The 25,935-nt window shown below is 43.0% G+C and overlaps 1 protein-coding gene across 2 annotated transcripts in view; it reads left to right on the top strand.

The window, feature by feature from the left end:
* XPO4 (exportin 4) overlaps nucleotides 1-22,410 on the top strand; it is a 107,115-nt gene extending 84,705 nt beyond the window's left edge. For both annotated transcript variants that reach the window (XM_059902986.1, XM_059902987.1), the window contains exons 14-23: nucleotides 2,610-2,769; nucleotides 3,297-3,466; nucleotides 4,247-4,421; nucleotides 7,107-7,400; nucleotides 8,353-8,536; nucleotides 11,987-12,105; nucleotides 13,494-13,625; nucleotides 14,136-14,252; nucleotides 14,649-14,741; nucleotides 17,073-22,410. In XM_059902986.1, coding sequence (XP_059758969.1) covers nucleotides 2,610-2,769; nucleotides 3,297-3,466; nucleotides 4,247-4,421; nucleotides 7,107-7,400; nucleotides 8,353-8,536; nucleotides 11,987-12,105; nucleotides 13,494-13,625; nucleotides 14,136-14,252; nucleotides 14,649-14,741; nucleotides 17,073-17,270 — 1,642 coding nt within the window. In that variant the 3' untranslated portion in view covers nucleotides 17,271-22,410. The remainder of the gene's footprint in view (nucleotides 1-2,609; nucleotides 2,770-3,296; nucleotides 3,467-4,246; nucleotides 4,422-7,106; nucleotides 7,401-8,352; nucleotides 8,537-11,986; nucleotides 12,106-13,493; nucleotides 13,626-14,135; nucleotides 14,253-14,648; nucleotides 14,742-17,072) is intronic.
* Nucleotides 22,411-25,935: the final 3,525 nt, after the last annotated feature.

Genomic DNA, 25,935 nt, shown 5'->3' with positions numbered 1-25,935 from the left:
ACTCAAACAAGGTACTGTCCCCTCATTCTTTTTATTTTAATGCAAAATAACATAGATACCATTTAAACCTGTGCAATAGAAAATATGTTTTGTTTTTTTTTTAATTAAACTGTTAAGCGGATATCAAGGAAATGTTTGGGAATTTATTTCCTTTATTGTTGCATTCTCTGATTTGAAATAAAATGTCAGTGTCAATGCTCTATTGGAAAAGTTTTATTTCTTCCTTTTGGGATTGCTTTCGGCATTAGATGGAGTAATTGCTTTGGTTTGGTTCATGGTGAATGTTAACTGCAGAGTCAGTTCATTTCAGGGTGCTGTCCTGTTGTGCTCTGTGCCACCGTTCTTGCCTGGGCAGTACCCTCAGGAATGCTTTCCTTGCATTTTCAGTGCTTTTTCAATTTTTGCCAGTCTTGGGTATCAGTGAGGGAGCAAAACATTTTGGTGTCTGAGAGCAAAGCCTGTGAAGGGTTGAGGTGGGGACCGGAGCAACAGGAGTCACCGTTGTTCTTCAGTCCAAAGAGCGAGTGTGACATTGAACGGCAGGAGGGAGACAGACTTTGTTTACTAAGAAAGTGGTTCGCATTTCTTGAAGAAATCATCATTTGACAAGTAACTCTCGAGTGCTTACTACGTACCAGGCACTGTTCTAGAGCAGACAGATCGCTCCCCCTTTCAAGCTCCTCGTGTAGGAGAGGGAAGAAGTAAGGGAATGGCGTGGTTGTTAGCAGACTGTCAGTGCCGTGGCAAGGAGGCCGGCTGCCCGAGGGCCAGGTGTGCAGACCTCAGGGCTGTGTCGGTGTTACAGGGTGCCGTCAGCGTGAGCTTTACTTCACGTACCTGAGGGACCCCACTGTTCTAAAGACGCCTCCCATTAATTTATGTGAACGCGTTTTCTCAGTGCTCATATCTATTGAAATGAAAAACAGGAATCAAATTACACATGGACGAATTTGGAAAAATCAAACCCTGCCACATTAATCTTATTAAGATACATCCATTTTATTTATTTATTTTAATTTTTTTAAATTGCAGTATAGCTGGCCTACAATATTGTGTAAGTTACTGGTGTAGAATATAGTAATTCACAATTTTTAAAGTTTATACTCCATTTATAGTTATTATAAAATATTGGCTATATTCCCTGTGTTGTACATAAAGTTTTATTTTTAATAAATGTGTTTAATAATTTATTTAAATTTGTGTGATATTTTGCTCAATTGTGTACTACTAAGTTTTGTAACGATAACTCAATCCAGAAGACATTTTTAACACAGTCTTATCATTGGAAATTTTTTAAAATTATATTTTAATATCTATACATACTTGTTTCAGAGAAGTATATGGTGTGATCGATAAAGCGAGTATAAGAAGTTTATTATATTAGGATAATAGTCTGTGGGGAAATTAAATAGGAATAAAAATTTAAGGAGAAAAAGAAACAGTGTAAAGCTTCCAACTGTGAAAGAAAAACTTGTTTCTCTTTTACATGGATGGTGATGGGTATCAGAATTCTTGGATAATTAAATCCCAGTGCATACATTTGCACGGTTACTGTGATTGCTCAATGCACGTTCTGTGAGGCTGCAGATTACATCATTTAAGCTGTTTATTCTTATGGGGAAAATTTGATACTTCAACTTAAAATGGATTGTGAGATGGTTGGGTTATTTTTGCTCACATACACTCTAAGATCATTTTTAAAACTTTGAATACTGTTGGCATAGCGAGTGTATGTAGTGAAACAAGAAGACCTTAAACCCACCTGTGTAAAGAAGAAGGTCAGAGAAGGGGTTGTCGCCAGCTGGGAAGGAGGTAGCAGTGGGTCAGGGGCTGAAACTGCCCGTGAGGTTTCACAGCAGGGAGATGGCTTCACTCACCCTGAGAGCAGCGGGGAAAGAAAGCAGCGTTCCTGCCTTAGCGCCGATATTCCTAGAATGGTGTCATGATGGGCTCTTCCGCTTAAGTCCTTTGCTTCTTTGCCTTTTAGCTAAAGTCAGGTTAAATATAGATCCCTTGTGCCCCCCTTCCAAACCCAGAACAAAGCCTTTTTTTTTTGTTTTTACTGGTCTGCGTATCATGCTGTGTTAACGCTGCTCAGCGTATGAATTCCGTAGTGTAGAAAGGACAATACATGCACTTACGTAGGTAATTCTAGCAACGTTTTTATTTAAAAATACCGTTAAAAGTCAAGTTTGTTAGGAAATAAATAGGACTGTCAGATTTAGAGACAAGACTGAATATTCAGAACATTCTGGATAAGTCACTGACCCGTCCCCACACCATAAAATGACCAGTGTCCGTGGGTTTTAAGTAGCTTTTAACTGTGTGCATTTCTCTGTTTTGAACCTGAAAAATCTCTTTAGACAGTAGTGCTGAGACTCGCACGTGTGATCACAGCCCAACAGAGGGTGTCTCTAGCCATGACTCTCTTCCTTTTCTTTTCTCCTGCTTCCTGAAAGGTCAGCAATAAAATGGGGCATTTGTCTCCAACCCACTTGAAGAAAATTTCAGAGAGTTGAGAAACAGAAAAGGGCTTTTTAGGAGAAAAATATGGTTAGACAGCCAATAAACTGATAAAGGAATAAATGACTTCCTTTTTGTACCTACAGGCTGTTGTCTGCTGTTCTCAGAGTTTCAGAAGTTGAGTCTCGGGCAATAAGGGCAGATCTCACGCACCTGCTAAGCCCTCAGATGGGCAAAGATATTGTTTGGTTTCTAAAACGCTGGGCAAAGACTTATCTCCTGGTGGATGAGAAACTGTACGATCAGGTCAGAATGTAAAACCGTTTGACTTCGTTTGGATTTATGAGGATGGGAATTATAGAAATGAGAGCATTTTTCTTGGTGATTTTCTCATCAGAATGTGAGTAAGAGCTGAGCATCTTCCACACTGGAGAAAACCGTGTGGATAGCATGCTGTTTTGTTAACTTTTCCTAGAGCACATCATGTGATTTCTGCTTATTTTAACCTGTGTTAAGTGCAGAGTACTGTTTGGGGAATGGATTAATTTATGTTCTTTGTATTTGGTGTGAATATGTGACTGTGTTTGTAATATGAGAATAATTAAAGCTAATAGGAAAACCACACTGGGAAACGTCAGTGGATTGACGATGTCCTTTTTTGGACTTTCAGAAATGAATACATTTAGAAAATTGGTGTGAAGTAAGCAGTACTTCAGATTTAGTGCTCATTTCAGTTTGATTTCTCTACGGGGTTTTTTGTTTTTGTGTTTGTTTTTTTTCCTTTTTCCAGCAGATCTTTCTTTCTGACCTTAAAAAATTTGTTTTCTCTGAAGATAAGCGTGCCATTCAGTACAGCATTTGGAGCAGACACAGAGGGCTCTCAGTGGATCGTTGGCTACCTCTTGCAGAAGGTCCTCAGCAACCTCTCGGTGTGCAGCAGTGAGCAGGACCTCGCAAATGACACGGTGCAGCTGCTCGTCACCTTGGTGGAGAGAAGGGAGAGGTGAGCTGATGCGTGTGACTTCACTGGAGTCTTTTCAAGTGGTGAACAGTTACACGGTCCTAAGGTCTAGGTGGACCCTGCGTTTTTGGAGCAATGTGTTTTAAAAAATATATCATATTCTTGTTACAAATGCAAACAGAGCTTTTCCATGTTACGACTGAAGATTGCATAGGTGTTCAAGGATTTAGCATCAAAGAATCTTTATAAGTAACATATATATTTAATTTAGTAATTTACAGTTTTAATATAGAATAGTCTTATTGGAATTTTCAGCTATCCCATTAGTATTATCCCATTTTAAAGATGAGAAAAACTGATAATTTAACAATTAATAATTTGATTTTGCAAAGTAAAATTTTTAGTGCTTTCTATAACAAATTCTGGAGATGTTTTCAGTTTTCTTACTACATAGGAAAATGATTGTCATTACTACTGTCATTGGCTACTATTTATTGAATTCTTGTAATTTATTAGGTACTATTGCAAACACTTCATATGTAGTATCTGATTTAATCATTTCATCAGTCTCAGCCATGAAATTTAGAGCTGTTATTACTGTTGCTATCTTTATTTTACAGATCAGGAAACTGATAATTAAGAGAGATTAAATAAACTTTACATTGACAAACGGCTAATTGGGTCCGAATACAAGACTCCAAAGTCTATATACCAAGTTGTCTGTGCTGGACTTGAACCAGAAGTTGACGCCCGTAGCCCTGCGCTTTGTTTGCTTAGTGCGCTGCGGTGTAAACAGGTGGTGCGGCTTGTCTCTCCCTGCAGGGCAAACCTGGTGATCCAGTGTGAAAGCTGGTGGAACCTGGCCAAGCAGTTCGCGAGCCGACGCCCGCCTCTGAACTTCCTATCCAGCCCCGTGCAGAGGACGCTGATGAAGGCGCTTGTCCTGGGGGGCTTCGCTCACATGGACGCAGAGACCAAGCAGCAGTACTGGACAGAGGTAACCGTTCCCCTGCCTGTGGTGGCTTCTCCGCGTCACCCTGCCGGGGTTTCATCTATGTGTTGCTGCAGACGGTCTGTGGAAACATAGCTTTTCTGGTGTTTTCCCTCCTAACGAGTGGGTTGGCGCTTAGGGTTCGTCCGACCTGCTGACCTGCTTGCGTGAGGACATTGAACGCTGTCGAGTGCCCGGCAGTTAAAACACCTTTCCCCCAACGCGAATGAGGGCCTGAGCTGGTGTGTTGCTTCTCCATGAAGAACCCGTGACGTGTTCCTTTGTCTCGGACAAGGACGTGCAAATTAAATAACCACTGTGTTGGCTTGCTAGGGCTGCTGTGACAGAATACCACAAACTTAGTGGATTAAACAACGGAAATTTACTATCTCACGGTTCTGGAGGCCAGAAATCCGAGATCAAGGTGTGGGCAGGGCTGGTTCCTTCTGAGGCTGTGATGGAGGGCCTGGGGTTCCCGGCCTCTCCCGGAGCTCCTGGTGCTTTGCTGGCAGTCTGCGGCATTCCTCGGCTTGTGGGTGCATCACCCTGATTCCCCTGCATCTCCGTGTGCCCATGTCTGTTCCAAATTTCCCCTTCTTACAGGAGCACCAGTCATACTGGGTTAGGGGCCCGCCCAAAGGACCTCATCTTAATAACTAATTACCTCTGAAACAGCCCTATTTCCAAATAAGGTCATGTTCTGAGGTACCAGGGGTTTGGACTTCAACACATCAATTTTGGCGGGATGTAATTCAACCCACAGCAACCACCCTGGACACGTCGTCTTACATAATAAGGTTTAAATTGGGAACCAGGAGTTAGCAGTGCAGGTAGGTTGCCAGCCTGTGATCCCTGTGACTGGATGTCCTTAGTGTTGAGAAAGGGCACGGTAACAGAAACAGGCAGCAGTCTGCGACTTCAGAGCCAGAACGAAAACCAGCCCGGCCACGTGTTTCCAGTTTAAATAATTTATTGTCATACGTGCAGCTTTAAATAGAATTAAGAGATCCTCTTCATGAATATGCCTGTTTACTCTTACACCCAGGGGAGTTGGAAGGGGAAAAACAGGCTGGAGCTATGTGTTGGTCTTCACCCAGTAGGACAGAGGTTGGAGACTGCAGCCCACAGACCAAATCTGATCTGCGGTTTTTATAAATAAAGTTCTTAAAAAATATTTATTTATATATTTGGCTGCGACGGGTCTTCGTTGCGGCATGCGAACTTCTAGTTGCGGCACGTGGGATCTAGTTTCCTGACCAGGGATCGAACCCGGGCCCCCTGCATTGGGAACGTGGAGTCTTAAGCCCCTGGACCACCAGGGAAGTCCCTATAAATAAAGTTTTATTGAAGCACAGTTATGCTTAACCGATTACATCTTTTCCATGGTTACTTCTGCACTACAGTGAAATCGTAATTGAATAGTTGGGCCAGAGATAGTATGTCCTGTAAAGTGTAAAAGATTTACCCTATGGCCCTTTATGAAATATCTTTTTTTTTTGTTGCTAATGGGAAAGAGATGAAGATAGTGGCAGAATCCTGTGAATGGCGTCAAGGAAGTCTTTTTTTTTCTTCTTTTGAACTTAAATTACTTAAGGAAGTATGATGATAGCATGCACTTATATTCTTTTCCATAAGTAATAATTTCTTTTTTTCAGTTTTATTGAGATGTAATTGACATACATCATAGTATAACTTTAAGGTGTACAGCATAATGGTTTGACTTACATGTATTGTGACTCGGACGGCATCCATCATCTCATGGATACCAAAAAAAGAAAAAGAAAAAAAAATTAAGGAGCATTTTTTTTCCTTGAGATGAGAACTCTCCGGATCTCCCCTCTTCACTTTCCTACATCTCATATAGTCATCATGATGTACGTTACATCCCCAGGACTTATTAATCCTGTAACTGAAAGTTTGTATCTTTGTCTTCCTCCCTCCTCGATTCCATGTATAAGTGAGATCGTACAGTATTTGTCTGTCTCTGTCTGACTTATTTTACTTAGCATAATGCCCTCAAGACCCATCCATGTTGTCATGAGTGGCACGATTTCCTTGCTTTTTATGGCTGAGTAATATTCCATTGTATATATGTACCACATCTCCTTTATCCATTCATCTGTCGATGGACACTTGGGTTGCTTCCGTGTCCTGGCTATTGTAAATAGTGCTGCTATGAACATAGGGGTGCATGTATCTTTTTGAATTAGTGTTTTCACTTTTTCAGATAAATATGCGAGGTGGAATTGCTGGATCCTATGGTAATTCTATTTTTAATTTTTTGAGGAACATCCGTACTGTTTCCAAAGTGGCCGTAGCAATTTGAGTTCCCACCAACAGTGTACGAGGGTTCCCTTTTCTCCACACCCTCGCCAGCACTTGTTGTTTCTTGTCTTTTTGATGGCCATTCTGATAGATGTGAGGTAATATCTCATTGTGGTTTTGATTTCCATTTTCCTGTTGACTGGTGATGTGAGCACCTTTGCATGGGCTGTGTTATTTATTTGTTTGCCAGAAGTTAGGATCACCTTCAAAATGGGGCTTGTAACATGTGGTTCAGGTATTTTTTGTTTTTTGTGCTTTTTTTGCCTCCAACAATTAGAAATGTTTTGGAAAGTGAATATTTACCCACGTTGAAGAAATTAAGCATGTGAATCAGACTTTTAAAAAATTCACGCTTTATTTTTGTAGGTTCTTCAGCCTCTTCAGCAGCGATTCTTAAGAGTGATAAACCAGGAAAACTTTCCGCAGATGTGCCAGCAGGAGGAGGTGAAGCAGGAGATCACTGCCACACTGGAGGCCCTGTGTGGCATTGCTGAGGCTACCCAGGTTGACAATGTAGCCATCCTTTTTAACTTTTTAATGGACTTCCTTACCAATTGCATTGGATTGATGGAAGTTTACAAAAACACCCCTGAGACTGTCAATCTCATTATAGAAGTTTTTGTTGAAGTTGCACATAAGCAGATATGCTATCTTGGAGAGGTGAGCACGGTCTACTTTGATCCCTTCCAGATCAAAACTCCTGATAGCTACAACAAAATGATAGATACTTTGCTTCAGATTGAATGAACGTTATTTGAAATAATATTTTTATGCCTCCAAAAGATCTTTCAAAAGAACTCGAAAAAAAAAAGAAAAAAAAAAAAAAAAAGAACTCGGAGTTCAGAGGAAGGCATGTTCAATGAATGTAAATTCTTGCCCTAAGAATGTTAATAATCAGGCATTTCTTTGGGCTAATATGTTACTCAGTCAAACTCATTCACATGAGGAATATTTGATAAAACAAATGGATTATGGTAGAAAATTTTAACAAATTTCTCTGTGGTGGAACCTTAGGACTTAACCATTTTAAGTGGCAGTTTGCATCTTTGTTTTGTAAATCAGATGAATGTTCAGATACACTAAGTTCTTTTATATTCAGTCAGCAAAGATGTTCCTGATTTGTGTTTGTTGTTGTTGTAGATCAAAGGAACCTGCTTAAAAGTGAGGTTACGTTTGATCAATGTTACAAAGGTCGTCACAGGTGCACTGTTCAGAGGTTAGGCCAGTGCCGTTTATTCTAATGCTTGGTGCTCTGTGCTTCTGCACGTTAAAGCATTTTAAATCTTAAAATAATATACGTCATACAAGAAGTTGAACAGGAGTAAAGCGGTTCTGTTGCCAAAATTATATTGTCTTTCTGGTATGCACAATCAAATGCACACAAAAAGAGTGTCAAATTTTATTGTTAGAAAACTGATATTTTAAATATAACTGTAATCGTTATGCTTTTTCATTTTTGTTAATGCTTTAATATAGTTTAAGACAAGCGTTAGAGCTGCTGTTGGAATTCAGAGTAAATTTATTAGATTACATCTTAAACTTCTTTAATATTTATGTTTGTTTCCCAGCCCGGCTCCCCCTAGTAGCCTAATTTCTGCCTGCTTTTTCCCAGTCCAAAGCTATGAACTTGTACGAGGCCTGCCTCACCCTGCTGCGCGTGTACTCCAAGAACAACGTAGGGCGGCAGAGGGTCGACGTTACCGTGGAGGAGGAGGAGCAGTACCAAGACCTGCTTCTCATCATGGAGCTCCTTACTAACCTGCTGTCCAAGGAGTTCATAGATTTCAGCGACACAGGTACAGCGTGCGTGAGGGCTTTTCAACTTTGTTGTCGTTATTGTTTTTATTAAAGCGAAGGAGCGTTGTCATTACGTGACGTGCCACGAGGAGGTCCCATTTACCGAACAGGTGTAAGTCGGTCTCCGTGGCTGCGGGGAGGGCGGGACCAGCAGTCCTGTGTGCTTGGCCTTCCTCTGGTAGAGGTGCAAGTGCTGGTGTCTTCCCTGTCCTAGGCTCCTAGCCGGTGCCGGACACTGTCCCTGTCACAGCAGCATGAGTCTGGTGCCACTGTTGCACTCGTTTTAGAGGCGAGGAAACAGGCCCAGAAGTCTACACCACTTGCCTGCCGGTGTGCAGCTAGCGCGCCCCAGCGTCTGACTTCGGAGGCCAGTGTCCAGAGCTCGCTTTGCTGTCGAGTTCCTCCTCCGCGTCCTCTGAGGAAACCCCAGCCCTGTGCCCACTGCAGCGTGGGAGCCACCGGACTTGGGGGCTGGCAGGCGACACTCTGAAGCCCTCACCTGGGGCTCCCCAGCAGCGTGGCCTGGCGGAGTCTGTTGCCTTCCTGGGCCTCCCGTGCTGTCACAGGGGCTGTGAAAATCGGTGCCTGCCAAACTGCGTTCACGATGAGCTGGCAGGTGCCTGCCGTTGTTGTCCTCGTCACCGCTGTTGTCACAGGCGGGCGTGTCCGGGTGCCCGGAGCCTCGAGTGCCCACAGCTCTCCTTCACCGCCTCTTGCCCACCGCCTGCCTTGCCGCAGGACACAAGGGCCTCGCGCTCCACGAGGAAGACGTGCTGTCCACGCCTCCTCCCCGGGCTGAGCTGATCCCTGGGCAGCGGGTGCCGCTGCCCCTTCTTCTCCGATCCCTTCTCGCCCCCTGGGCTCAGCACACCTGACACTGGACGCCGTTCTTCTCTGTTCCCTCCACCGGTTCACTTCCCTTGTTCGCCCGGCAGAGGCCTCTGGCGGAGCTGCCCTGTGCCGGGCACCGTCAGCTTCAGCCCAGGAGCTTTACCGCCCTGGGCAGGTGACAGGGCGCCAAGGTGAAGGGCTGCCGCTGCCGCTGTTTCCAGGCCCAGCCACTCATGCGGGTGGTCGGTCCCAGGTGTTCTGACTCCTTCAGGCCGGGGTTGCTTCACCTTTTCTAGATCAGATGTGCCTCTAAGGCCTCAAGTTGTTCTGAGCCTTTCCCTTGAACGGTGTATGTTACACGACCCGCTGAGGTTCACATGCCGTGTTAGTTGATTTGTAGACTTTCCAGGGGTGTAAGGACCAGGATAAGAGTCCTGTACCCTGAGGAACTGACTCTCAGTTAAGAACTGATATTGAGAGGGATGGGAGAGCTTTGTATGAAAGGCATTTGGAGGGGACAGAAGCCCTCTCAGGCTCCCCTAGGAGCGAGCTGTGGAGTAAACAGTGTGGGTGAGTGTGGACGGGCAGGTTTTCATAATAAAAAAGCAGAAGGATTGAAATCGTAATACAATGTTAGAAAAGAAATTGAGGCCAAAATGCTCAGGATTGAAAGTACAAAATAAGGGTTAAAAGAATAGAATAAGGTGGATAAGGTTGAGGTCTAGAAAAAAGAAAATGAAGACAATTAAAATAGGAAATGATAAAGCAACAGATAAAATAGATGGTAAAAAGGGAGAGAATTTTTTTTTTAATTAATTAATTTATTTATTTATTTTTGGCTGTGTTGGGTCTTCGTTTCTGTGCGAGGGCTTTCTCTAGTTGCGGCAAGCGGGGGCCACTCTTCATCGCGGTGCGCAGGCCTCTCACTGTCGTGGCCTCTCTTGTTGTGGAGCACAGGCTCCGGACACGCAGGCTCAGTAGTCGTGGCTCATGGACCTAGTTGCTCCACGGCATGTGGGATCTTCCCAGACCAGGGCTCGAACCCGTGTCCCCTGCATTGGCAGGCAGATTCTCAACCACTGTGCCACCAGGGAAGCCCGGGAGAGAATATTTTTAAGTAATTATTTAAAAAATTAAAGATAATAGGTGAGATAAGAGAAAATATTTTAAATATTATGAAATAAAATTAACATGCCAGGTGAGATATAAAAGCATAACTGAAAATGAGCCTCTGCACGACATTCTTGAGCCCCTGGCAGAGCCCGTGGCTGCAGAGCTGAGTCCCACAGTCCAGGCCAGGAGCCGTCTCTCGAGCAGACCCAGCGGCGGTGGCCAGCCTGCCGTGGCCCCGGCCCAGCAGGCCCAGGCTTCCTACTGGATGGATCTAGGCTCGCCAGTACCCGGCTTTGGAAAATGGGATTCTTCCACCTAGAACTGAGGCTCTTGGAGAAGAGCACAGAATTAGGCTGAAAAAGTGGTTTTTAAGTAGAAGTGCTTTTTTACCACATTTTGTCCTTTTTTCCCCCTTGTTGTGAAAGTAAATGTGCTCATAATAGAAAAAATTTGAAGTACAGGGACAGAAAAATCACCCATACTTTGACATAATCCAGAGTAATTGCATTTTGTTAATTTCCCTTTTGGTTATTTTGTATAATTTTTTTGTGATTATGCTCCAAATATAATTTTATATTCTGCCTTTTTCATTAATGTATTATTAGCCTCTTCCTTGTCATTAAAATTTTTCATGACTTTTTGATGGCTGCGTGGCAATCCACATTTTGGAACCTAACCCTGTTTTGTAATCTAGGACGTCTGGAGTATTTACAAGTTTGCTGTTACAGTGATAAACTGATTACTTCTGTGGATGAATCACTGTCTAAGTTTATGTTTATATCCTTACTATATACAGTGCTCAAAAGTCTCTTATTATATTGCTTTTGAGGGTAACTATCACACTGTATCCTCACCAGCATTTAAATGTTATCATTCAGAAGTCATTTGTAATTTAATGAATCAGAAGTAGTATCTTCAAAAACTTTGTATTGCTTGCTTAGTGATTGGATCGAACTTGTTTTTCATTGGGCTTATGGTTTTGTTAGATGTTTGTGGATTTTGGTCCTTTATCTGTTTAGGTTTTAAGATTCTGAGTAATTTATATGCCTCCTTTATGGATTAAGGGTGATAATCCTTTGTCATATTAGTAGCTTTTAAAAAAAAAACTTTCTTTTTTTATGCAATATTTAATTCCTATATTTCCCCCCATTCCTTTCCAACTTAGAAAAATCCCACACACCTAGGAGAAAAGTGAATAGTACTGTGGAAATTATTTAACTCACAGTATGACCAGTGTGTCAGTGGGGTCAATTTTACTTTTCAAAAAACATTGATTAAGTGTTAGTTTTACTTTCATCGTCGTAGAATGATAATGTAAACACAGAATATCTGCATCCAGTGTTCAGACCCTAAACAGTACAACACAAAAGGATGTATTATCCTCTTGCAGATTCATTTTGTCTTGGGGGCTTGACTCTGCTTTCACTTTCATGCAGGAGAACATACCAACCTTCGTAGGTTTATTGATGTTACAGCTGTAAGACTGCGTTGTTCTCATTTTATAGATGAAGTGTTTAGGGGTCAGGAGCCTGGGCCAGCAGCAAACAGATCTGTGTCGGCAGCTGACGTTGTGTTATATGGAGTGAACCTGATTCTGCCCTTGATGTCACAGGACCTCTTGAAGGTAAGTGAAGAAAGGAAGGTGAACATTAAAACCGCATATGCTTGAACGCGAAGGTTCAAGGTATTTCAGACACGAATACACGTCCGATTTAATTCAGGGGGCCAGTACCTACTCGTCTGTTACGTGTGTGTGGAGATAAAGTGTCTGTGTCGCTGTTCTGTGTCCTTCACACCCATGGCTTCCCTGGGGCCCTGCACTCACTGATCCCTCAGTGTCGGGGAAAGACTGGTTCTTCCAGAACCTGAGTGCCGATGTTCGCGGTTTTGATCCCCTCATCGTTTGTCGTTCAGCAAATACAGTAAGTTACATGTGTAGTGAATTTCTCTGGTGCTTTCCCAACATCATTCTCAGGCTGAGGGTTTGGGCAACAGAAGGCATTTCCCAGCCGCTCCATGGAGAAATGGGATGGTAAGAAACCAGGGCTCATACAGCTGGTCAAGTTCCGTACGTTCTGACTGCACTGGGCCTTGGTTTCTCGCACTGGTCCATGTCAGGGGTGTGGTGGCGGTGAGGCTGCCCTTTCTCCCCCTTTGAGTACCATCGAGGGAGGCTCTCTTCTCCTGCGTTGTCAGGAGGTGGGAGGTTGGAGAGGAGGAGGGGGGTGCACAAAATAGAGGGGCAGAGGGAGGGGGAATGGGGAGGAAGCAGGGCTGGGAGGGGCCTGTGCAGTTGAGGGTCAGAGTGAGAGCTGTTAGGTTCCCGGCGCGGCGGCTGTGACTGTAGGCTTGTCCCTCCTGGAGAAGTGTCTCTGCGGAGAGCAGCCGGCAGGGTGGGAAGTTCAGGAAGCTTTGTGTATTGATTTGCTTTCAGGGTTTTTTTTGTTTTTTGGTGTTTATTCATCAAATAAACCATTAGACATTTAGATGTGTATTTTCTTAAATGAGGTTAGCTGTAGATTACCTACTTTTTACCTCAGTTCTCCAGGACTGCACAACCAGGAAATAGATGTTGGAAGTGTGCAGGACTGAATACTCCGTTCTAATCATAATTTTAACAGTTTGTGTTACGTTCTTGTATTTTTCCAACATGCTTGAATGCAAATAAATACATTTGCAAAATGGTTTTATTCACAGGTCATTTAATAATTTGAGATTTGGCTGCTTTGTTCACTTTTTCAAGGTAAACATAGAATATCTGGAATTGGCTATGGCTTTTGTAACTATCCAGAAGATGACTGTTTCTACTGTGTATTACTTTCATATTAGTTACTAAAGTGTTCCCGTTCTTGTAACTCATTTTTACATTTAATTAGGTCTTTATGTTTTCTATATCCTGTATGTTTTAAACAAATCATTATACTTAGAAGCTTGATGGTTATTACTTTATTCCATTAATGAAAACAAGTTAGATATCATTAAACATCTAAATATTTAATATTTCTTTTTCAGTTTCCAACCCTTTGTAATCAATACTACAAATTAATCACATTTATCTGTGAGATTTTTCCTGAAAAAATACCACAGCTCCCTGAAGATCTTTTTAAAAGTCTGATGTACTCGTTGGAACTAGGAATGACGTCATATCCTTTGAGTGAACATCGTGATCACTTGTCACTAGGGAAAAAGAGGTTGCTAGAAGAAAAGTTTCCAGAATTTGTATTTTTTCTTTTGTGGTTCAGTCTTATTTCTTTAAAAAGCAGTCATGCCTATAGCTGCCCTACTTCTGTGTTTCTTCCATTAACCTGCCCCCTTGTCCTCCTTTCACAGACCCAGAGGCGTTCGGCCCCTGGCCCCAAAGTCCCTGTCTCACGGAGCCCAGGTGGCAGTGCCACGTCCTGTTGCCGCGTCTCTGATCCTTGCCACGTGGCTGTGTGCATCACAGTCAGGACACACACACACCTCCAGTCCTGGGCCCCAGACACACACGGATAATCTCGGAGACACTGGGAATCTCCTGTCCTCACCTAACTCAGTAAAGACACACCGCTGTACCCACCTTCTAGAGATAGCCGTCCACTGGATAATAGCTTTAATTTTTTACCTTTTGTAAGCCAAGTGTCTCTGGTTTGTTCTTTGACCTTCGTGATCAGAATGAGTCCGGAGGTCTGCCAGCTGTGCCTGGAAGCTTTGACCCCGTTGGCGGAACAGTGTGCAAAAGCGCAGGAGACAGACTCGCCGCTTTTCCTGGCAACACGGCACTTTCTCAAGGTGAGACGTTGGGTGCAGTCACTGCCCGGGGGTCTTCGCTCCGGCGGGCAGTGCCGACACCGTCGTCCACGAGGAGACCGTGCCTTTCTGTTCACTGCGGGGTTCGGAGATCAGCTTCCGTGGATACGTTAGCCTCCACGGTTATTTTGTGTTCTGGAGATTTTATGTGGTGAATATAGCATGGAATTTGATAATCTGATTATTTCATACACCACAGCAAGCAATAACATCTTCACGTTATCCTTGGATTTTTAAAAAACTGTTTACTTTTCAGATTTATTTAATAAAGAAGAATAACCTCTTTTTCCCTCTTTTTCCCTTTCGGAATGGGGAGGGGCTGGAGGGTTATATGGCCATCGTGTGCCTTTATTGAGAGGTGTTACTGTGTACTTTCAGCTGGTGTTTGATATGCTGGTTTTGCAAAAGCACAACACGGAGATGACCACCGCGGCTGGCGAGGCGTTCTACACGCTGGTGTGCCTGCATCAGGTACTGGACGCGCCTCCCCGGGCCCCTCGCTCTGTGCAGTGAGGGGGTTTTCAGACAGACGGGCCGTTTGCCCCTCAGTCCTCAGAGGGTCTGTGCCTCGGTGCTTCCACACCATTCAGCGAGGCTGTATTTCTTTTCTTTTTTATTTATTTTTGGCTGCATTGGGTCTTCGTTGCTGCACACGGTCTTTCTCTAGTTGGCGGCGAGCGGGGGCTACTCTTCGTTGCGGTGCGCGGGCTTCTCATTGCGGTGGCTTCTCTTGTTGGGGAGCACGGGCTCTAGGTGTGCGGGCTTCAGTAGTTGTGGCTCATGGGCTCAGTAGCTGTGGCTCGCAGGCTCTAGAGCGCAGGCTCAGTAGTTGTGGCGCACGGGCTTAGTTGCTCCACGGCATGTGGGATCTTCCCGGACCAGGGCTCGAACCCGTGTCCTCTGCATTGGCAGGCGGGTTCTTAACCACTGCGCCACCAGGGAAGTCCAAGGCTGTATTTCTTCACACTCTCAATAGCTCTAACTTTTTATTCTGTGTTTATCTGACAAGCTGTTAATAAGCAACTACTTTCCCTTCTCCACTGTTATGAACCGTCCTTTATGTCGATCGCTGCCCTAAAGCTGTCCTTACACAGCTGTGCTGGGAACCAGGACTCAGGACAGAGTAACGGAGACACAGTCTCTGTCCTTGAGGAACTCACAGCTTTGCAAGGAAACAAGATGGATAAACCTGGGGACCCCGACGAGTCCGCCTTCAGAAAGCATGGAAAGCCGCAGTGTGTTGTTTCATAGCGCAGTCTGGAAGACTGTGGTTGATTGGAGCCTGTAAAGCCTCTGCAGCACTGCATGACGGGGGCTGTAGCAGAAGGAGAGTTAGGCTGGCTTGCCTGTCCCTCCCTGTCCCTGTGGAGGGTGCCCGTCAGGTGTGCGAGAAGAGCCGTGTCGGGTCCTCAGCTGCCTCGGTTTCCAGTCTGTACCGCCACCCCTACTCCCCACGCACAGGCACACATCCCAGTGTGACCAAGTCATTGGCCAGAGCAGCTTTTTTTTTTTTTTTTTCCTTCAGTATAGAGGCTGTAGCATTTGCTGTGACTGGTATACAGGGTTTGATTTTATTTCCCTTCTTTTAAAAAGGGAGGATTTTGAGGAGTCTTGCATGCTACTTAAAGACCCCCTTCCTGCAGCACCTGCGCCCCAGGCAGGGCGGCTCTGGGCTCATCTCTTGCCTCTGCCCTGGATACTGCCTCCTGCGGATGGTGCCCTTCTTGGGGGTGGACCTCCTTGCCCCGCATACATAAGCCGTTGCATTCTGATGTCCTTTTAAAAACCTGGGTGTACATTGTAGACAAGGGAGCAGGGACCAGGGTTGGGCTGGCCCTGGAGGCACTGCCGTTTCTCGGGCGGGGGGCGCGGGACGCGGGGGGTGATTTGAGTTTATACTTACCCCCGTGCACAGGCCTGCCTCTGGGAAGGGCAGCTAGCGCGGCCCCCTGGCCCCGTGCGGGGGGCGGGGGGTGTGCCTTACTGCTCTTTTCCAAACGGAATTAACATCTGGTTTCCCCATTTGGGTCTATCATGACATCCCAAGAAGCAAATGAGGAAGAGTGACAGGCCTGCTTTTCTCATGAGCGCTTAGCTTGGAGAGCTGCCCTGGTTACCTTCCCCTTAACCCCACACCCTCTCCTCTGTGTAAGGCTTCACGTGCAGGGCAGTAAAACCAGGAAAACTCCACCCACGCCCTACTGTTCTATGTCGCTGAGCCCCTTCCTCAGGGAGCCCTTCCGCCCCTCGCCACCTCCCACGCAGCCCCCGCCTGCACGTGTGCGCGTCTGCTGTGTCGTGGCTGCCGCCGTGTGGGCAAGACGTCTGCGTAAACCTCCAGGAGGTGGAGAGTCAGCTTGCAGACTTAGGGCCTGAGAATCTACCATAAATCTGTCGTACCAAGAATCTGTCATAAAATGCAAAAAAAAAGTGCTTTGAAAACACAGAAGGAAGAGGCAACGTGACAAGGTAGGTGCTCGAATGGGTTCTGGAGCCGCACGGCCGGTTCTTGCTCAGAGGCCTGTGCTCGGGGTAGGTTATGTAATCTCACTGTGTGCAAGAGCTTCGGTGTGTGAAACAGGGATATAAACTATATCTTCCTCACAGGGTTGTTACAAGACAGTGAGTTACTAATGGAAAAGCTTGGAACAGTACCTAGATGACAGTAAACTTTTAGTAAATGTTAAATATTAAAAAGAGCTGTCAGACCCTGCCTTTCGGACCCCCGTAGCCCACTAATTTGTATATCGTGTGGTATTTGAGGAAGGTGCGTGTTCTTACGTGTCCTTATCTCTTCAACAGGCGGAATATTCTGAACTGGTTGAAACATTACTGTCAAGTCAGCAAGACCCAGTTATCTACCAGAGATTAGCAGACGCCTTCAACAAGCTCACCGCCAGCAGCACGCCCCCGGTGCTGGACCGGAAGCAGAAGATGGCCTTCCTGAAGAGTTTAGAGGAGTTCATGGCGAATGTTGGCGGCCTCCTTTGTGTGAAATAAACAACAGAGCTTTCTGCCTAACCAGATCCTTCCTGCAAAGTGCACTGAATTGCTAACAGTTGACTTGAGTCTTGTCCTTTTTGTCAGTTCGTTGGCCGTTTGGATTTTGCGAGCCTGGCAGGGAAGCATTAGCCTCAGTCCGTCGTAGGTCTTGTAGCTTTTGGATGGTGATTTCAGATTCTCAAAATGAAATTCCACATACGTGCAAAGAGATGTGGGCACCGTGAAATACGTATTCAGTGCCTTTTCTCTCTTTATCGAAGCATTAGGTGGCTACCCGAAGTTTAGCGTTTCCACTATCAGATATCAGCTGGATATCTGCTCATCTGCATCACTGCGCAGCTGGTTGAAAAGACAGATTCTTGGGCCCAGCTGTAGAGCCTCAGAGTCCGCATATGTTTGTTGGACCTTGGGTTCTTGGTTTTAATTAGCTCCTCTCCTCTGCCACCCCTGCAGTTTTCAGTCAGTGCAGAAGACCCTGAAAGCTTTTGAGAGGTGTGTGCTTTCCCAGCCCTCCCTTTGGTGAGGAGGAGGCGATCCGGCAGGGGGAAGGGCACCACCAGGTGTTTGTGGCTTCTTGTTACTACGCTCTCCCTGTCTGTCTTGTGTCACAGCAGCGTGGTAATTGCAGGCTTTGTGAATCTACTCTGATGCCTGAACTTGAGGAGGAAAATACATGTATATTTTTGTTCCATAAGAAGAACTTTAGGAACTGTAGCCATTTCATTGCCTTAATTTTAAGAAGAAATTACAAAAAGCAGATTTGTTTTAGTAAGAAATCAAGTCTTGGCGCTTCAGAGTCGGTTTAGGGTGTTAGCTGCTGTGAACCTGGGGCCCTTTTGATTGTGTGTATTTATGTGGTTTTATGGGTGAAATGAAAGGCTCATTCAGATGTAGTCTAACTTTCTGAGTATATTTCTGTCCAGCCACGTAGCCCATGGCTAATAATCTGCTCTGAATGGCTTGCTTAAGCAATAACTATTTTAAAGGATGTGAATTACTGATTCATACAGACTCTTACACGTTGGGACATTAGGGCAGTAATTATTCTAGAGCGGGTATTATACTCATTTCACAGGAGCCACGTAAATTTAATTTAAGAGATTAAAAAATTCACTTTAGATCGTCTACTTTGATTTTTCTAATCAGGATTTTTGTACTGCTGCCATGCCCCCCTTAACTCTGTGTGCCAGCTTAAATTATGGAAACGAAAGCTAACTTATAAACACCAGGCACGTGACACTGTGCCCACTGCCGTGTCAGAATCACACAGCACAGTGACAGAGGACCCTGGTGCAGGCGCGTTCTGAAACTGCGCCTCCGAGGGGCGAGCTTTCTCATCCCGTCCTTGACATCGTGTGCTCGGCTGACCTCCGAATGCGGTGTTAATACCTGGGCCGCACAGAGTGGATGAGCCTTCCCATGCACTGCTGCACAACGGTGAGGGTAGCGCTGTGCTCTTGGCACTTGCAGTTAACCAGACAGAGCATCTGAATTCCATCCAGCCTGGGCAGGTGCCGCTGGACGCAGATGAAAGCAAAGCCTAGAGCCACAGCTTTTTGAGGAACATTTCTCTTAATTCGATCACCATTGAGTAACAACTGAGGTGGAGCAAAAAGTCTTAGAAGACATCTAGGGCAAAACTAGTATCACTCTTTCTGAAGTGTACGTATTATTGTGTTCTTAAACATACTCTGGACAGTGCATTTATTTTTAGATTTCTTCTTCTTTCCCTTAAAGAACTTGAAGTCAGAGGCAGCGGTAGTCACTCTGTTTGCATTGTTTCTGGTGTTTCATGTTTCCCAGCTCCCTCGCGCCCAGCAGTTGTGAGCTAAATATGTCCCTGTCCCTTTGCCTTAGGGCACTGAGACACGCAGCCGACTGGATTGGTCCACTGACTGCGACAAAACTGTAATCAAGTTGTTACTGAAAATAAAGATGAGTAGGAAAGGAATGCCATGGTAAACAAAAAGGGCATCCGTATTTAATATCTTTTATCTACACAGATATATTTGCTGTTTGCCCAGATTTTATTACAGTCCTGCATTTTCATTAGACCACTTTTAATTGAAACAAGATTTTCTTCAGATTGGACCAAATAATACATAAGATATCATCAGAATGTTGGTTAGTGGCAAACTGGAAGGGAGCGCCACCACCAGTTTTAGGTAGTGGGGAAGGCCGCTTGATTGCATCAGCCAGGCTCTTTTCAGTTGTTCGCATATATGTTTTCCTGATGGGATATTCGTTTAGTTTGGGGCTTTTGTTTTATTTTGTCGAGTTTTGTCTTCAGCTATGTTTGTTGGCTTTTCAGTTTTAGGGGGTTTTGTTTTAATGCTCTTGGCCCAGTGGGTGTCAAGAATACTGGCTTAATTCTAGTAAATTGATTTTTACTGCTAAAACTGTTGTCAAAGGAGTTTTAAGAGCAAAGACATTATTTGTGCCCCTTTTTATATATGTTAAAGGGACACTGTTGAGTATTTGATTTTTTATAATGCTGTGTTTTATAAACTTTCTCTTATTCATACACAGTATCCTATCACCTCCGTTTTCAGTTCAGTCTTTGCTTGATCTTATTTTCCTTGGCCGTTTTATTTCTGAAGGCACAGTCTCTGCAGACTTTGTACCTTCACAGTTTGTATTTGTGTGGCAGCACCTGTAACTAATTCTTGTAGCTCAGTTTGAAGGATTGGTTTGCGTTTGTGGTCCTGGATGGGTGGTTGCCTGGGGGGTAGGCCACCTGAGACAGTATCTGACAGTGTCCTTGCTGTCTCTTCATCTGTTGGGAGACGGTGGCATGTTACCATCACTGCAGTGAGTTTTCAACAGTGTGACCTTTTATGTAAAAAAACTTTGCAATTTTTTTCGAACTAGTTTTAAGAATTTAGTCTTATTTCGTTGTAAACCGTGTTTCTAATTATATTACATTACTCTGTTCAGAGGAGATGGTTACTACTATTTTTTCACAGTTTGCATTTCAAAAACCAAACATCTCTGTGATGCTTACCCCAGTCAGCATTATTTAACTTCCCTTACTGTCTTTGGTTGAACTTTCTCTTTTACCAAAAATGTCAAGTCTTCGTATTTCTCCTATCACCATATTTCCCGTTTCTGTTAATACCTGTATGAACCCCTCAAGTATTGAAGGGAACAAGTTGTCAATTTCAAGGATTTCAAGTTTGAGTATCTTAATTTACAGTGTCAGTTGGACCCTTAAAATACTATTTTTGTCTGTTACAATTTTACTTCTGTTTGCCACCTCTGTCATTAGGGGTGTTGTCATTAGACCTTAGTAAGTTAGCTGTCTCTGACAGATGATTATCGTTATTAGCTCCTGAATAAAATATTAACTGTTTAGAAACCTCAGTACTTCTTAGGGGTTTTTCAAAACCAGAGAATAAGGCACTGATTTGGATATGAGTTCTTAACATTATAATTTTCTGTAAATTCCTCTATAAAACAACATAGCTGATTTGAGGATGTAATAATGTTTTAAATTATTTTAAAATGTAGGTGGATATTCTCTGACTTGGTAACTATATTCTGAAAACACTGCATCTAAGAATTCTTGAAAAATTGATTTTCTAAAATTTTAAAATGTCCAACTTAGGTATATTGCTGAGCTCAAATTAATTTGCAGTGAGTGCCATGGTTCACGTTGAACTTTAAACATCTTAATTTAGATGTAAGAAATGTGAAGTATTATTCCTGATTGATTATAATGGGAACCCATGACATATTTAGCCAAAGACTGTATTTGGTTCAGGTAAAGATAAAAGCTTAATAATGGGCATCCATTCTGTTCTAAAGAGGATGGATGAGGTGATGTGTTTCTGGCCCCTAGCTCTGTACACGTAAGTCTTTGTAAAGGCGGAAACGTGGTGACGGGGAGGCCCGTGTGTCAGCCCCCCGAGGCTCACACTGCAAACCATCTTTGTCCCCCTTGCCCTCTGTGGTTTGCTCTTCGCCTGGTCCCAGACTTCCCAGCAGTGGAGAGATTTTGTTTTTGGGTTTTCTTTTAAGTCTGTTTCCTTAGGCCTCTCAGCTCCTAGGAGCTGTCAGAATGTACTAATAGCTAATTTTCCTGGCCTGACATTCAACACTGCATCTGCACTATGTACCTAACGGGGATGTGACCTCAAGTGTGTCCTGAGCCCAGGCTACCTGGTGTGGTGTCTTTTACCACATACAATTATTGACAGATTGCAAAGGTTGGTATTGTGATTTGGTTCTCTGTACAAAGGAAAAGGTTCCACGCAGTGAGTTTCTGGTTTAATGGTCACAAAATGTTAGCACTGCTACCATTCAGCACGTGTAAAATTTTTTAAATTTATAAATATTAAAATTTTAAACTTATACTGACTTTTCAGTTTTTTTAAGAGACCCAGGGATGAGTATACTGTTTAAATATTTACCTCTATTAACATTATTAATAAAGGTATAAAGTTGCATTTAATTTTTCAAAAGATGCTACAATACAATTTTAGGAAATAAGGCCATGTACTGAGCCAGTTACAAGCTGAATATAAAATTGATAAAATTTTATTTGTATTTTTTAATCCATAAATGGGAGTTAAAATATGTCTTTTCACTAAATATTTTTATGACATTTTTGTTTTGACCATGTGTGATTTGTTCATGGGTGTCTAGCTAGACTATTGTATGAAACTTATTGAATGGTGCTAGTTCATTTACCAGCCTAGGATGACTGACACATTACACAATCAGAATAATTTTAAATAAAAAACATGAGGACATATCTGCACAGGTAAAATAGGGATTTGCATTACCTTCTGGGAGAACACCCAACCCTAATAGAATCTCCAGAATTCAGAAAGAAAATCGAAGTTTCGCTTATATTCTGTAATATTGAGCATACTTATTTTTATCTCAGCTCACAATCTTAGAAACAATTTCAGAGTTATTAGTTAAATCATTGGATTCAGGGCATATTTGTAGTAAATGTAGTTTGGGTCATTCTTTTTGGCCTTTCAGGGAAAGTGGAAAAGTACCATTCTGTGTGTCAGACAGACTTTCTTTCCTTTTTACCTAATTCTAAATCTTGTAAACATATGCAGTGAAAAGTTAATTTTTTTAAGGAAGAAAATGCGTTTTGAAAATATATTTATTTTAAACTTTATATTGCTTGGAATGTTCATTGATTTGTAATGGTATTTCTTAGGTTATATTGAGATCTGATTCCACTCCAAGGTGGATGAAGAACCATTAGGCTGTTTAGGAACTAAGTAGAGCTCATTCATTTTCAAGGGGGGAGCCTTAGGCCCAGGCTGATCACCTTTCGTTGGAGGGAGGATGTGGATGATTTGAGAGGCCCCAGATATAAAAATCTGGTATTGTTTCTTAAAAGGCATCTTTTAAATATTGGTGCTCTCTAAAAATACAGTCTGTTTGTATTGAGTGGTTTATGAATGACGACTTTGGTGCATTAATTAGATTGTGAAACATTTTTGTTTGCTTCTTAAACATAGGATCGTGCACTCTTTGTAATCTTGAATGGCAGTTCTTTTAAAGCTAAATGGAAGCAAAGGGCATATTTGGTGATATTAAGGAGAAAATCTTTTGCTTGGAGTCTCCATACAATACTAATGGTAGCATACTTTGTCAGTTCTAGCCCATAAATCAACATCCTGCTGAACTCTTGCAGTGTAAATTATTTTATCTAGCAAGAGAATGAACTGTGGTTAAGTCATTGATGCTGCCCAGAACTGATAAATGAAAAAAAAAAAAAAAAAACTGAAGCAAAGAGAGTTTATTTTTATTTATTTATTTTTTATTTTAAAAAAATTTTTGGCTGTGCCACGCAGCATGTGGGATCTTAGTTCCCCGACCAGGGATCGAACCCGCACCCCCTTCATTGGAAGCGCAGAATCTTAACCACTGGACCTCCAGGGAAGTCCCGCAGAGAGAGTTTAAACAGGGATGTGCTAAGTATTTTTATTCCCATATTAGTTAGCAGTTTTGTTTTTAAGTTTTGATAGTGTTCACTACTGATTACTTTGCCAGGTCAGTTTTCAAGTATTCCTTTTAGTAAGCTCCAAATCTTAGGCTGCAGTTTTGCAGCTCATAACTGCACTGCCCTGGATGGTCCTTTCTGAGGACCGACTTGGTAAAGCTGTTTGAACTGGCAGAGTACAGGGTAGAGGCAGGGAGACCTAGATTCAATTCACAGCTAAGCTACTTAGGGTTTACATGGATTTCCACAGTCTGTCATCTGTATCATAGGACCAGAAGTGTTGTTAATTCCCAAAGAACAAATTTAAAGCACAGTGATGGATAAAATATAATAGTAGATGGTCAATAAATTCCATTCTGTTTAAAGATCATTGATAAGAACACATTTTGCTCCATTAGATAAATGTGTCCTAACACAAAGTCTGACACCTGATGGTCATTCACTCTGGTGGTATTATGATAGAGTTAACTGTATTATTTACTGCATCTTCTTTTCTAAATGAGAGAATTGATCTATTTAAGTCAGTGGTTTCAGTTTCTGTGGAATATGCTCATATTATTCCCACAACAACAAAAAGTCCTAATAGCGATTCCCAAAATAAGTTTCATGCACCACTAATTCTTTATAACTTAGCTGTTACCAGGTAGTTGGAGAAATAAAACTAGTTTCTTTACTGTGTGACGTTAAATGCTTTACCGCACGAGTGCACGTTGGGAGGCTCTAGAGGAAGATCTTAATCCGACTTTCCTCTACTTACGTAGTGGCCTCTTCACAAAGCACCTTATGGGACTAGATTTCTAGGGACTATCCTTTGCAACATACTTAGGTTAATTTGAGTAATTTGGTAATAAATCACTAAAAAAAGGAAGAAAAACCTGAATCTGTGTTCTTGTAAGTATAGGTTATACTAGTTATTTTTAAAAAGGAAAACCGAGTCTCGCTCCATCTCTATCTTAAGAGGTCTTTGCAGAGTAATCTCCATTTCTTTTATGCCCCGTTTCTGAAGAGTAGCAAGACGAACAAAAATCACTTCTGAATACACAAAAGGAGTAATTCCTGAATTAAGGTTGATTTGAAACGTGCCTGTCAAGCCCAGTTTACTTGACAAGTAATTTCCCATTTATTTACTTAGTTAACTTACCGCGCGGCTTGTGGGATCTCAGTTCCCCAACCAGGGATTGAACCCCGGCCCTCAGCAGTGAAAGCGTGGAGTCCTAACCACTGGACCGCCAGGGAATTCCTGTAATTTCCCCTTTATTTCAATGATGATAAAATTGCCTCAATATTTTAAATTTTTTATGATTTGCAAAAACCGTTAAATTACATTGCAAAAGTTTCATCTGGAAAATTCTGATCTTCATGTATTACTGTGACACGCTGAGCAGTCAGCACTGTTGGTGGAGGTGTAACTATTTGAACTTCCTGACAATTATGGTCACTTTAATTATAAAAACAACATAGTAATACACATTACATGCAGATAACTATTGTGTCACATGATATGAAAGCAACTGAAACTTTAAAAGCTTAAGATAGATCTGTTTCAAACCCAAAATAATTTGCTTTAACATGAGCCTTTCTGTTAAGCCAAGGCAGTTTCCTATGTATGGAACACTACCTCTGTAAAAAATATGCCATAAAAGTTGGTTATTGTTTCTCGGTTCATGTTGTTGCTTTCTTTTAGCTTGTTGTGTATGTTTTCTTTCCTGATCCTTTGCTAATAAGTTACAACTGGTTTTGAAATACCTGGCTTAGTGGAGTCGTCATCAAAGCAATCAAAGAAAAAAAAAAAAGCATGGATTGCTATAAGCCTGGAAACAGTATTTAAAATGGAAACTATAGTACTGCCAAAGTTGTAAACCTGCTTTTTCTTTTATATCCTTACCTTATACCAGAAAGGATGTAAAGCTATTCAGCAGAATTTAACTTACCAAGATCATAAAATTGGTAAGGAAAATGAAGGAAAGGAAGGTAGGAACATAATACAGATAGATAGCCTTGGAGAACGGAAAGTAAATACATCCCTGATAATTGGTAACTGCCAGGGTGGAAGGGAGCCGTCCTTTCCGTGTGCAGGTGCTGTGTTGGGGGCCTTAGAGCACGCCTGCGAGCGCACTCCTCCCTGGAGGCTCTGAAAGACCGAGCCAGTGGGCTGACCAAACACCATCCTACGTTTGGGTCATTTCCATAGAAATTGTCGTGGCTTCATAAGGAGACTATTTGCCGGATTAGCAGCTGGTTTTATTTCAGCGCGGAGACAGCGCATGCGTCTTCGGTTCAGGCGGATCTCGCCCTCTTCACAGCAAACCCCAGCGTGACAGGTGCAGGTGCTGGTCTCACGTTAACCACGTCAGGTTTGGGGAGAGCACACCGCGGAGGAAGTCGAGCGCAGGATTTTAAAGGTTTTTTCTAATGCTATCTTTACTATAAAGCTTTAGGTTAATGTCCGAATTTCTCGATTAGACGGAGCAGACAGAGCCTTAAAAACGTACAAGCTTATCGAGTGCAAAAGAGCAGGTCCCTTGGTATGCGTTTGACCTGAAGGGAATCTAGTTAAAACCTCAAGTACCTTTCATTGCCTCCATCTGAAGCACCTGCTGAATCCGGCGCCTCCCAGCACGAGGCGGCCCAGCGCCTGACGCGGGACCCAACCGCCTGCCGGGAGCGCCCGAGTGGGCGGTGTACGCGTGC

The sequence above is a fragment of the Balaenoptera ricei genome, chromosome 18, assembly GCF_028023285.1.
Source record: "Balaenoptera ricei isolate mBalRic1 chromosome 18, mBalRic1.hap2, whole genome shotgun sequence".
Classification (NCBI taxonomy): Eukaryota; Metazoa; Chordata; class Mammalia; order Artiodactyla; family Balaenopteridae; genus Balaenoptera; species Balaenoptera ricei.
The sequence above is the reverse complement of the archived record's forward strand: the minus strand, read 5'-3'. Positions and strand labels throughout refer to the sequence as shown.